General features: G+C 49.8%; 1 protein-coding gene across 2 annotated transcripts in view; it reads right to left on the minus strand.

Annotated features, from left to right (window-relative positions):
* CD99 (CD99 molecule (Xg blood group)) overlaps positions 1-12,581 on the minus strand; it is a 31,834-nt gene that overhangs the window by 3,389 nt on the left and 15,864 nt on the right. Inside the window, exons 6-9 of one of the 2 annotated variants that reach the window (XM_055562888.1) lie at positions 11,340-11,387; positions 10,337-10,405; positions 5,238-5,351; positions 152-205 (exon numbers count right to left, since the gene is read on the minus strand). In XM_055562888.1, the coding sequence (XP_055418863.1) occupies positions 152-205; positions 5,238-5,351; positions 10,337-10,405; positions 11,340-11,387 (285 nt within the window). Of the gene's footprint in view, positions 1-151; positions 206-854; positions 2,742-5,237; positions 5,352-10,336; positions 10,406-11,339; positions 11,388-12,581 lie in introns of those variants that run through there. The other variant, XM_055562889.1, reaches the window with a different exon arrangement.

Raw genomic sequence — 12,581 nt, forward strand, 5'->3', positions numbered from 1 at the left:
TTTTCTTTTCAAGGTGCCCCCTCGTCTCCAGGTGCCCCCTCCCCGACACCCTCTTCGTGGGAGGGCAGGGCAGCGGTTGGAAGAGGTGAAATAGCCATGGTGGGGATGCAGGTGGGTGATGATGGGGGGTGACACTCCCAGCCCGTCTCACCTGCTGGCTCGGCGGCGCTGCGATGGTTCTCCATGTTCACCTGTCCTTCTTCGGCTGAAAGCAAGAACAAAACGTGCCCGAGTTGGGGCAGGGGGGGCGACAGTGAATACAAAGACAACACACCCCGTCATCATTCTCGGGTGAATCGGCATCGCCCCACTCAGCTGCCTACCCTGCCCCTCCCGGAAAGCAGAGGAACCGCCCCGGTCATCAGGGTGTGAAGGGCCCTTCCTTGGGGTCCTGCCTGTTTGCTCCTAAGCTTTTCTGAGTCCGTCTTTTTATTTCCAAATTTCTATTCCTCGATTTCGCAAACACACATCGACGCCAAGAGGAGCAACACGCTTGCCACCCGCCCCCAACCGTCCCCAGAAAGGATCTGTGCGCATAGCATCCTTTGAATTCAAGTGTGAGGAGACAGAATTCGAAATACAGGAGAGGGAGAGGGGATGGAGAAGGGACAGCCTGGGAGTTTGAGGTCAGCAGATGCCAACTCTTATACACAAGATGAATGAAGAACAAGGTCAGACTATAGAGCCCAGTCTATTGAATACCATGGGATAAAGCAGCACCAAAAAGTAAAATATAACAGAGGAACGTACAGATGACTGAGTCACTTGGCTGTACAGCAGAAACCAACACTACACTGTAAATCAACGATGCTTCGATATAATGCAAAGAAACAAACAAAAAAAAACACATGATATTCCCAGCCAAAACGCGTTTATTTGCATCTGAGTCGGTTCAAATGAGGTGGATGAACTCTGCCATACAGAGTGAAGTAAGTCAGAAAGAGAAAGCTAACTACCGTATATTAATGCATATAGTGTTCGTCGCTCAGTCGAGTCTGACTCTTTGCGACCCCATGGACTGTAGCCCTCCAGGCTCCTCTGTCCATGGGATTTCCCAGGCAAGAATACTGGAGTGGTTGCCATTTCCTTCTCCAGGGGGCTCTTCCCCATCCAGGGATGGAACCCAGGTCTCCCGCATTGCAGGCGGATTCTTTACCATCTAGGCCACCAGGGAAGTCCTTGTTGATGTATAGAGAGCAACGCAGCATTGTAAGGCAATGATCCTCCAACTAAAAATAAACTCTTTAAAAAAGTTAAGGTGGAAGAAAGTGAATGAAAATAATAACAATAAAGCTTGTTTAAGTCGAATGCAATGCAGATGTGGGTTTGATCCGTGGGTCAGGAAGATCCCCTGGAGGAGGAAAAGGCAACCCACTCCAGTATTGTTGCCTGGAGAATCCCCGTGGATAGACGAGCCTGGTGGGTTACAGTTGATGAGGTCACAAAGAGTTGGACACAGCTGAACAACAGAGCATGCATGCTCGCTAACTAGGACGCAGGCTTCATTTCATCAAAACCGAGAACACTCCCTTCAAAGACACAGACGGCCGCGGGAGTGACCAGGGTCAAGGCCATCAGGGTGACTGGTGGAGGGTGACGGGCCCACGACAAGAGCATTGAGAGACACCCCGTCGCGGGGTTCTCAAGCCACCTCCCGTTACTAATCCCAAATCCTGCAACTTGGCCTCCAGACCAGTACCGGCCGTACCACACTGGGAAGGGACACGAGCCTGACCCTCAGCACGAGGTTGGAGAAAGAAAACTCGTATTTACACGCAAGAAGTAGATGGTCTGATGCGAAAAAAGGGACAGAAAGATCTGGTGTTGACTTCTGTGTTTATGGAGGGGTGCAGGATGCACGAATTCTAGGCGGTCATAGACCTGGTCCGTCATTGACTTCTGCGCTGACATTTCAGAAATTTTAAGCTGGGGTTGGGAAGGAGGTTAAGGGGAGGGCGTGAGGGAGGCTCAAGACGGAGGCAATATATGTATACATACGGCTGATTCACGCTGCTGTACAGCAGATACTAACATCACAAATGTAAAGCGATTATCTTCCAATTAAAAATAATTTTTTAAAAAAAGCAATTGAAGATGGTGAGGTTTTTCAGGTTATTCCTAAGCATGTGGGTTCTCCTTTTTTCACTGAGAACTGCGAAATTCACGTAATTGGCAAAAACCAATTAGAGAAAGAGTTGGGAAAAAAAACAAAAAAAACACTTCATGGAAATGGGCTGTAAAAATCCAGGCGCTATGGAGTCATAAAGTTACAAATTCCATCATTAGTGTGAAAGATCATATCCTATGCCTCAGGGCTGGCTTTGCCCCGGGGAGGGGAGGGGGGTCTCTGCAGACAGGATGGTCCACCCAACGGGCAAGGATGGAAGGTGATTGACAAAGCTGTTTTTGTTCACGGAAGCCCCCCAGCCCCATTGGTGCGTGTCGGTTTCCACTTCAAAAGGGACCACGTCTGCATTTGTCTTCACTTCTTTGAAGGCAAACTGCGCCTTTGAATATAGCATCCCAAGCTTCTGTGCTTCGACAAGGCAGAAAACATAAAGACTTCACAGTACAGCCCGCAGGGTCAGAGAGAAACGTCCCTGGGGAAACGTCTTAGTAGCAAGGAGGAAAAAAAAAAGGGACAGACAAGGTTTGCTTTTCGAGACAGATGCAGATCAGAAAGGGTCATCTCCACGCCCCTGCCCAGGGTTCTCCACGTGTCCCCTAGATCTTCGACTCATCTGCAAAGGAAGAGCGGAAAAGAACAATGAAAACAAAATAAAAAGAAAATCAGAATCAACCGGAAATAACTGTCTGAGGGCTTGGCTTCGGGTGCAAGAGCCCACGGGTGCATGTAGCAGCAAGCTGTTAAGAGATTCGTCTGTCTGCTGGGCTCAGAAGTTAAGGAGACGGGTTGACACGGCAAGAGCATCACTGGAGTGGATGCTGGGGTTAAGAGGGAGGGGGATGGTGGGGGGAGGGGGAGGGGAGGCAGGAAAAGAAAGAAAGAAAAAGGAAGACAGACCAAGAGGAAGGGAGAAAGGGAGAGACAGAAAGGAAGCAATGGAGAGAAAGAAGAAAGGACGGATTGGGAGGCAGACAGAGGAAGGCTGGAAGAAGGAGGCCAGGAAAAGAGGGGAGAATCCTCCAGAATCCCCTGCCACCAGGGGCACCAAGGGAGCAGCCAGGACATGCGCCGTGAGCAAACAAGCCGTCAGCCACCCACCACGTCCAGCGACAGAACAGCCACACGCCGGGGCCCACCGTGGTGGCCACGTCCTTCCGAAACCGAAACTCCACAGACTCGCAGCTCCACGTGGGTGCCGCACGACTCACAAGAACACCCCAGAAAAGACAACTCTCCTAGAACAGCCCCGTGTGCAGAGGATGCAGAAAAAGGGTCCCCTGGGGTCTTCCCGCGCCCGATGGTCCGGGTTTCGACGTTTCCATACCATCATGGTTCATCAAATACATGTAACTTGATAACAGTAAACTTGTTCTGGAAGGCTTGTGTTCCACGCGGAGCGTCTAACCCACCGAGCCAGAAAGATTCGTCACTGCTCTGCATTCGACTCTGGTGTTCATATGAGAAAGTGTGTGTGCCAGTCGCTCACATACATTCCGGTTTTTTCAGAAAAGCCTGGGGCTCATACCCCGGTGCTCACTTTCCCTATCGAGCGCCTTCCTCGTCTCCCCGCTTGAGTGCCAAGCTCTGAGTTCAAGCGTCTTCAGACAAGGGGAAAATGTAATTGAAAGAGAGACACTGGGACTTCCCTGGTGGTCCCGTGGCCAAGACCCTGCCCTCCCAATGCAGGGCGCCTGGGTTCAATCCCTGACCAGGGAATTAGATCCCACGTGCCAAACTACGACCCCGTACAGCCAAATAAAATAAAAAAGGAAGAGGAAACACTGTTTCGCTTCTATCGAAGGCTTCCTCTTTGAAGCTCTTTTTGCTAGTTCTAGGAGAAGGAAAGGGCAACCCACTCCAGTGTTCTTGCCTGGAGAATCCCACGGACGGGGGAGCCTGGTGGGCTGCCGTCTATGGGGTCGCACAGAGTCAGACACGACTGAAGTGACTTAGCAGCAGCAGCAGGAGAAACAAAAGAAAAAAATATATATCCATATATTTGGCTTCTGTTCCCCTCTAGCCTCGCCTAGATTCTAACTGTAGATCTTTCACGAGTATCTCCTGGAACTCGGTCATCTGGCCATTTGGGCTTTGCTGGATGCTCACCCTTCTGCCAATGTAGCACACCTTCCTGAGAGCGGCCAGATGGAGGGCTCCCACTCACTCCCACATGGGAAATAAGATGCCATCAGGCAACCCTTACCCTCCTCTGGCAAACAGAGGGCTATAAAAAGAGCCGCTTATTTTAGATTTCCGCATCCAAACGCCCGCGTCGGACTGTCAATTTCGGGCTACAAATCGTGTCTGCCGGTCTGAAATGCTGGAAGACGGAGTGTCAAACTCCAACCCTCGGGGGTGAGTGTGCCTCCGTCAGCATCAACTCAAGTCTCCTTGGGAGTTTCCCAAGATCCCTCAGGAAGCAGGCCCTTAGGCAGACAACATCAGTTGGCAGACGGCCCAGTCAGGACTCAGGATCTTCTTACATAGGACGAGAAGTTCAAATACCTCAAGTCTCCCTACAAAGTGTCTGGGCCGTCCAACTGTTTTGAGTACCCCCTGGTACCAGGTTCCAGCAAAAAGGGGACCACTTGCCCGGTGTTTCCACTGTAATTCCCTTGGGTTGAGAAAATAGTATGGTGGCCGCATGGCTATGGCTGTTATCCTAAAGACGACGAGGTGTGTGAGTCGCTCAGTTGCGTCCGATTCTCTGTGACCCCATGCTCCAGTCCATGGGGATTCTCCAGGCAAGAATACTGGAGTGCGTTGCCATTCCCTTCTCCCGGGATCTTCCCAACCCAGGGATCAAACCCGCCCAGGTGACCCGGGCGTCACCAAAAGTCTAAAGCACAGACCATCGCCTCTCCTGTCCTCGTTACATAAAAACCTCCCAAAGTGGCATGGTTAGTAACTTGCACAACCTCACACGGCTAGACGCGGGAAGCGCCCAAATCGAAGCGGCAAAGTCAGATCCCGGTTTTCTAGCGTGTTAGGAACTCTCAGCCACTGTCCCCGTGGTTCGTGCCAACCGGAGCTCTGCTTCTCTTTTAGCTTTTTTTCAATATACGGTACCCGCACCCCACGGAAAGGAGGTGGCGGTGACCGCCCTCACCGTTCTCTTTGAAGCACAGCTTTTTCTTCTGGTAGGCGATGAAGCTGGAGATGGCTCCTCCCAAGGCCACCACGATAGCACCCACGATCCCTGGGATCACGCCTGGCGATTCTTCTGTGGGGAGAAGCACAGAGTGCCGTGATGGGCAGGAGGGAACACTCACGGGGGAGACCACAGAGTCGGGGTAGGGGGGGCGGGCTGGTGGCCCGGCCTAGAGGAAGAGAACAGGGCAGAGGACTGAGATGCAGGGACCACAGGGGAGCCACAGAGGGAACCCTACTCTGGAGCCTCTGCCTGAAATTCACCCCTGGAACCGGAATTCATCTCGCCACGCACACCACTGCCAATCCAGTCAAGTGGCTTCCCCGTGGGACGCTAAATGCCACCTCGTCCCGTCCCCAGGACCAGCGCAGGGGACCTCCCAGCTTAGTGAGGAGGCTCCTGGGTGAGGAGACAAATACAGAGCGGAGGGGACCCAGCGGGGACCACTCAGAAGCTGTGCGACCTCACCCAACAAAACTCCCGGGTCTTCAGTTCAGTTCCGTCGCACAGTCATGTCCGACTCTTTGCGACCCCAGGGACTGCAGCACGCCAGGCCTCCCTGTCCATCACCAACTCCGGGAGTTTACTCAAACTCATGTCTGTTGAGTCGGTGATGCCATCCCACCATCTCACCCTCTGTCGTCCCCTTCTCTTCCTGCCCTCAATCTTTCCCAGCATCAGGGTCTTTTCCAATGAGTCAACTCTTTGCATGAGGTGGCCAAAGGATTGGAGTTTCAGCTTCAATATCAGTCCTTCCAATGAACACCCAGGACTGATCTCCTTTAAGATGGACTAGTTGGATCTCCTTGCAGTCCAAGGGACTCTCAAGAGTCTTCTCCAACACCACAGTTCAAAAGCATCTATTCTTCGGCACTCAGCCTTCTTCACAGTCCAACTCTCACAACCATACATGACCACAGGAAAAACCATAGCCTTGACTAGACGAACCTTTGTTGGCAAAGTAATGTCTCTGCTTTTTAATATGCTGTCTAGGTTGGTCATAAATTTCCTTCCAAGGAGTAAGCTTCTTCTAATTTCATGGTTGCAGTCACTATCTGCAGTGATTTTGGAGCCCCCCAAAATAAAGTCTGACACTGTTTCCACTGTTTCCCCATCTATTTGCCATGAAGTGATGGGACCAGATTGCATGATCTTAGTTTTTTGAATGTTGAGCTTTAAGCCCAGATCTTCATGTCCTGTCTAAAAAAAATCCAAAGCCACCAACTTCTTATTTGCTGGACTGTGATGGTGTTTGACCTGCAAGGAGATCCAACCAGTCCATCCTAAAGGAAAATGAGTCCTGAATATTCATTGGAAGCACTGATGCTGAAGCTTAAGCTCCAATCCTTTGGCCACCTGATGCAAAGAGCTGACTCCTTAGAAAAGACCCTGATGCTGGGAAAGATTGAAGGCAGGAGGAGAAGGGGGTGACAGAGGATAAGATGGTTGGATGGCATCACCAACTCAACGGACATGAGTTTGAGTAAACTCTGGGAGGTGGCGATGGACAGGGAGGCCTGGCGTGCTGCAGTCCATGGGGTCAAAAGAGTCGGACACGACTGAGCTAGTCAACAACAACAAGTCTGACCTCTGATCTTTCAAGTTATTTGTTGAAGGCTCACATAATGGTGAGCATTTTTTAGCAACACAAATTTTATAAATTCAGGTCTGAACGTGGTTTTTAGAGACCTAAATGCTACCACACACTAAATCTGTGCCAAGTCGCCTCAGTCACGTCCAGCTTTTTGAGATCCCGTGGACTGCAGCCTCCCAGGCTCCTCTGTACGTGGGATTCTCCAGGCAAGAACACGGGAGTGGGTTGCCATGCCCTCCTCCAGGGGATCTTCCTGACCCAGGGATCAGATACGCGTCTCTTCGTCTCCTGCACTGGCAGGTGAGTTCTTTATACCACGAGTATCTACCCACTCCAGCGTTCTTGCCTGGAGAATCCCAGGGACGGGGGAGCCTGGTGGGCTGCCGTCTATGGGGTCGCACAGAGTCGGACACGACTGAAGCGACTGAGCACCAGCAGCCACCCAGAAAGCCCAAAATGAAAGTAAGCAAGGATAAAAGACAAAAACTCAACAATGACAAGCAATACACCTATTCCTTAGGCTTTCCGAGTGAAACCTAAATCGACGTCCTTGAAAGAGACAAGCCTCTCTGAAGTGATAAATAAGCAAGTCAGACACACGGGAGACTTAAGATTAATTACTGTTTCCTCCATCATCAACAGCATCTTTTACATCGAACTCATCATTCCCTAAAGCAGAAAAACACTCCAGACTGAAATTCTAGCTGAAATGAACAGCAGAAATGGCTTTCCGTACAGATGCTACAGAATGTCAGTTTGACCCAAGAGGCAAGAAAGTGAAAGTTAAAGTCCTTCAGTCGTGTCCGACTCTTTGCGACCCCATGGACTATACAGTCCGTGGAATTCTCCGGGCCGGAGTACTGGAGTGGGTAGCTGTTCCCTTCTCCAGGGGATCTTTCTGACCCAGGAATTGAACCCAAGTCTCCCACAATGCAGGCGGATTCTTTACCAGCTGAGCCACCAGGGAAGCCCAAAGACTCCAGAGAAATACCAAATTCCCGAGTGGTTTCATCTCACTCTCCTCCTCAAGCAAAAGAATAAAGCCAAACCAACTAATGAAAGTAACTTATAAATCAATTAGGCCCCGAGGACTGAGCCAGAACGTCAGCTTCGGCCTACAGGGCATTCGTTGCCTCTGCCTGTCCAACGTATAACCATCCTCTACCACGATGTGGATGTTACAAACCCCGTTGTGCTGGACAGAAACGATGTGACCACTGCTGATGGTTTCAGAGGCTGCCTTCTCCGTTTTAAGGACGCTTTTTCAAGTTCCAGCAACAGCTAGCGGAGCATGTGATGTATCCACCCACCCGGCTAAGAGGAGTCCCTAGCGGGAAACATTGTTGCTGCGATACAAATTCCACAGCTTGATTTACACAACATCCTCTGGGCAAGCTGCCCAAAGCAGAGGGATTCCAGGACTGGGCGACGCCCAGTTTGGGTGGGAAAGCGGGAAATACGGAAGGAACACGTGGAGAAGGCTCTCTGGAAGGCTGCCACCGAGAGCAACAGACTTGATCATCACATGCAGGTTTTTCCAGCTAACAGGAGTGTGCACGCTCATGCGTGTGTACGGATATGCACGTGTCCATGTTTGTGTGTGCATTCGTGTGCCCCGATGCGTGCGTGTGCATCCCAGAGCAGGCACACTGCATAGGGGCGCACGGCACCAGTGCCCAGAGGTGCGTGAGTGCACACATGTTCACGTGTGCTACTTCATGAGTGGTGCGGGCGCGTGCTCACGAGTGCACACGTGTGTGTCTGCGTGCATGAGTACGTACTGAACGAGCGCTGCGCGTGTACGTGGGCGCATATGCCTTGCATCTGAGCCTGAGTGTGTGTGCACACTGTCTGTCTGCTTTGAGCTCTGTGTCCAGGTACCCCCCAGCCTGGTTGACTCTCCCCCATCACTCGGCAGTGCTGAGCGCCCCCCAGCCCACCCCACCCTCCTAAGAGGCCGCCTCCTACCCCCATGCTGACCCCCTGGGACCCACATTCTAAACTATCATAAACTAGCAGACCCGTCATTCTAAACGATCAGAAGACACACACCATCTTCAGAATTAGGCATCAGGTGTGGTCCTATCTAACTGCCAAGAAAATGCATACAATCAAAACTTGTAAATAACATCAGAAAATGCTCCTGGAACTAGTTAGGGAAAAGTTTGACGATATGGAAGGAAGGCAGTGACAAGGTTAAACAGCGTATTAAAAAGCAAACATCACTTTGCCGACAAAGATCTGTACTACTCAAAGCCATGGTTTTTCCAGTAGTCATGTATGGATGTGAGAGTTGGGCCATCAAGAAAGCTGAGCACCGAAGAATGGATGCTTTTAAACTGTGGTGTTGGAGAAGACTCTTGAGAGTCCCTTGGACTGCAAGCAGATCCAACCAGTCCATTCTAAAGGAGATCAGTCCTGGGTGTTCATTGGAAGGACTGATGCTAAAGCTGAAACTCCAATACTTTGGCCACCTGATGCAAAGACCCGACTCACTGGAAAAGACCCTGATGCTGGGAAAGACTGAACACAGGAGGAGAAGGGAACGACAGAGGATGAGATGGCTGGATGGCATCACCAACTCGATGGACATGAGTTTGAGCAAGCTCCGGGAGTTGGTGATGGACAGGGAGGCCTGGCGTGCTGCAGTCCATGGGGTTGCAGAGAGTTGGACACGACTTGGCGGCTAAACAATGTTACAACACAGTATGACTTAAAGACCGACAGTTTCACTTAACATTGCTTGCATTTAAACTGATATAAAATACTAGAGAGAATAATCACCTTCACTGTGTTAGAAGGTGGACACTATTCCTATTTTTCCGTGTTAAAAATTAAACAAATACATCAGTTCAGCCAGTCACTCAGTCTTAACTGACTCTTTGCGACCCCACGGACTGCAGCACGCCAGGCCTCCCTGTCCATCACCATCTCCCAGAGTTTGCTCAAACTCAACATCCACTGAGTTGGTGATGCCATCAAACAAATACATAAATGTACAAAATATACAAACAAATAATATATTTCAATGAACAAAAAAAGTCCACTCAAAATGTGAAATTTCAACAGCTCTTCAACTCAGAAAACTGATGGCAGTCTAATGACTCTGAGAACACGAAGATGGGTGAGAAAAAGCAGAAAGCATCAAGGAAAAACAAAGAGCTTTTGCTCAACCTCATATGTTTCTCCAGATTGATTCTCGGTATTAAAAATCACATTGAATACTTCTGAGCTTTCATTAAAACCTGGTAAGTCAAGTCAGCAAACTAAACATCAAATCCAAAACAAACAAAAAAAAAATCTTTTTGCATACTGCTTTCCGGGACTGGAAAACTGGAATTCCCTTGCACAGAGCGTTCACTGTACGATCACGCCAACCCTGGAATGACCTCCTTTCAGCCGACACAGGGATCACCAAAGCCTGAAACACACACAAGGAACCAGAGGAGCCCCAGGCTCTCACCGTTAGAGTCAGGCTGCTTGGGGTCTGGCTGAGGTTTTGAGTTCGGTGAGTCGGGTGACGCTCCGCCATCTGCGAAAGAGGACAGTTGAACTTATGAGCACTTTGAGGTCAAGAAAGCAAAACATGCGTTTGCACGTGTGGGTGCTGAGTCACTCAGCCGTGTCCGACTCTTCTGCGACCCCGTGGACTGTAGCCCCGCCAGGCTCCTCTGTCCAGGGGATTCTCCAGGCAAGAATATTGGAGTGGGTTGCCATGCCCTCCTCCAGGGGATCTTCCCGACCCGGAGATCAAACCCACGTCTCTTACGTCTGCTGCCTTGGCAGGCAGGTTTGCTTTTTTTTACCACTAGCAACCGCCTGCGAAGCAGCTGCATACAGATAGTTAAGTGGGAAATGCAAGTGTGCCCTTTGTCACGGCCGGGGACACCTTGTCGTGCAGGGGATCCCCGTACACACAGCCACCTGTGGATTTCTGTCCGTCGGCATCCAGCTATAATCCTTCACTTTGTGTATCTCCCATAGAAAATAAAGCAGGTGGCTGGGCCAGCTGCAGAACGTGTGGGGGTCCAGTACGAAGTGAAAAATGCATTTTGCATGTCCTTGCTCCAAACTGTACCAGGAATTTCAATACGGCGGCCACGCTGAACCGTGAGAAATGAAAGCGTGGCCTCTGTTTGTTCAACCCAAAATGCAGGCCCTTGTGAGTGTGGGGTCCTGTGTGTTCACACATGCCTGTGAGGCCCAGCCCTACCAACGGTATTCAAAGTGCCTTATACACCCCAAAGACTCTGAGTTCTAAAACAGAAGTAAAAAAAAATAAATAAATAAAATAAAACAGAAGTAGGCGTACAGATAAAAGCCAAAAACTCAACCACACAAACCATACGCCTATTCCTCAGGGTTTCCTGGCGAAAACTAATTCGACATCTTTAAGAGAGACACGCTCCTTTGAAATGATAAATAATCAATTCAGACACATAGGATATTTAAGACAGCCTACTTACCATTTCCTCCACCATCAACGGCATCGTTTAAATCCCAGTTATCATTCCCTAAAGGAGAAAGATAGTGAATGAATACTGAAGTTCTGCGTGAAATGAAGACCAGAAATGGCTTTCTATACGGACAGTATCGAGTATCAGTCTGACCAAAGACTCAACAGGAAAACCAAACTCTGACCGTTTTCACATTCTTCTTCTCAGGTCAAGAAGAAAAATAAAAGGAAAAACTAAATCAAAATAATGAAAGCAACTTATAAATCAATTATGCCCCACGGGCCGACTTGGAATTCCAAATTCTGCCTGCACACAATTCTTTCCCGTTGACTGTCCACCCTATAACCAACCCTCCCAAGTTGCCAACGACTTCCGCAATACAGATGTTACAATGTAAGCACGGATATCTGTGGCCAAATCTGGGCTAGTGCGCACTGAAAGAGGGATTCACCTGACCCAGCTGTGCTCCATAAAAGGATGTTTTTCCATAAAATAAAAGATTCCTGATGGTTTCAGATGCTGCCTTCTTAAAGACTCTTTTTCGAGTCCCAGAGACATCTGGGAGAGCCTGTGTATCTACTCAACTTACTGAGTTATCATGAGATGCTAGTGGGGAAGTGTTCCTGCCCCAGGGAGCCCGTGATGATACGAATTCCATTGTTCAAATTATCCACCATCCTCTGGGCAAGCTGCCCGCAACAGAGCGGGGTTTCCAGGACTGGACCATGCAGAGCTTCGGTGGGAAACGGGGAATACGAAAAGAACACGTGGAGAAGGCTCTCTGGAAGCTGCCAGCAAAAGCAGCAGCCTTGATCGTCTTTCCATCTATGTTTTTGCACGCTCGTGTGTGTGTGTGTACGGATGAGTGGCTCCTCTGTCCGTAGCATTCTCCACGCAAGAGTACTAGAGTGGACTGCCATGCCCTCCTCCGGGGGAATCGTCCCGACCCAGGGACGGAACCCAGGTCTCCCGCGTTACAGGCAGATTCTTCACCATAGGAGCCAGCAGGGAACCCCAGGAATACTGGAGGTGGGTAGCCTATCCCTTCTCCAGGGGATCTTTAAGATCCAGTAATCGAACTGGGGTCTCTTGCATTGCAGACAGATGCTTTACCAGCTGAGCTTCTAGGGAAGCCCGTTTTCCCATATTGATTCTCTATATTTAAAATCTTACACTGTTTTTCTCGTTTTTATTTCCATTGCAATCTTGGAAGTAAAATCAGCAAACTAAACATCAAATCCAAAAAAAGAA

This window comes from Bubalus kerabau, chromosome X (assembly GCF_029407905.1).
Source record: "Bubalus kerabau isolate K-KA32 ecotype Philippines breed swamp buffalo chromosome X, PCC_UOA_SB_1v2, whole genome shotgun sequence".
Taxonomy (NCBI): domain Eukaryota; kingdom Metazoa; phylum Chordata; class Mammalia; order Artiodactyla; family Bovidae; genus Bubalus; species Bubalus kerabau.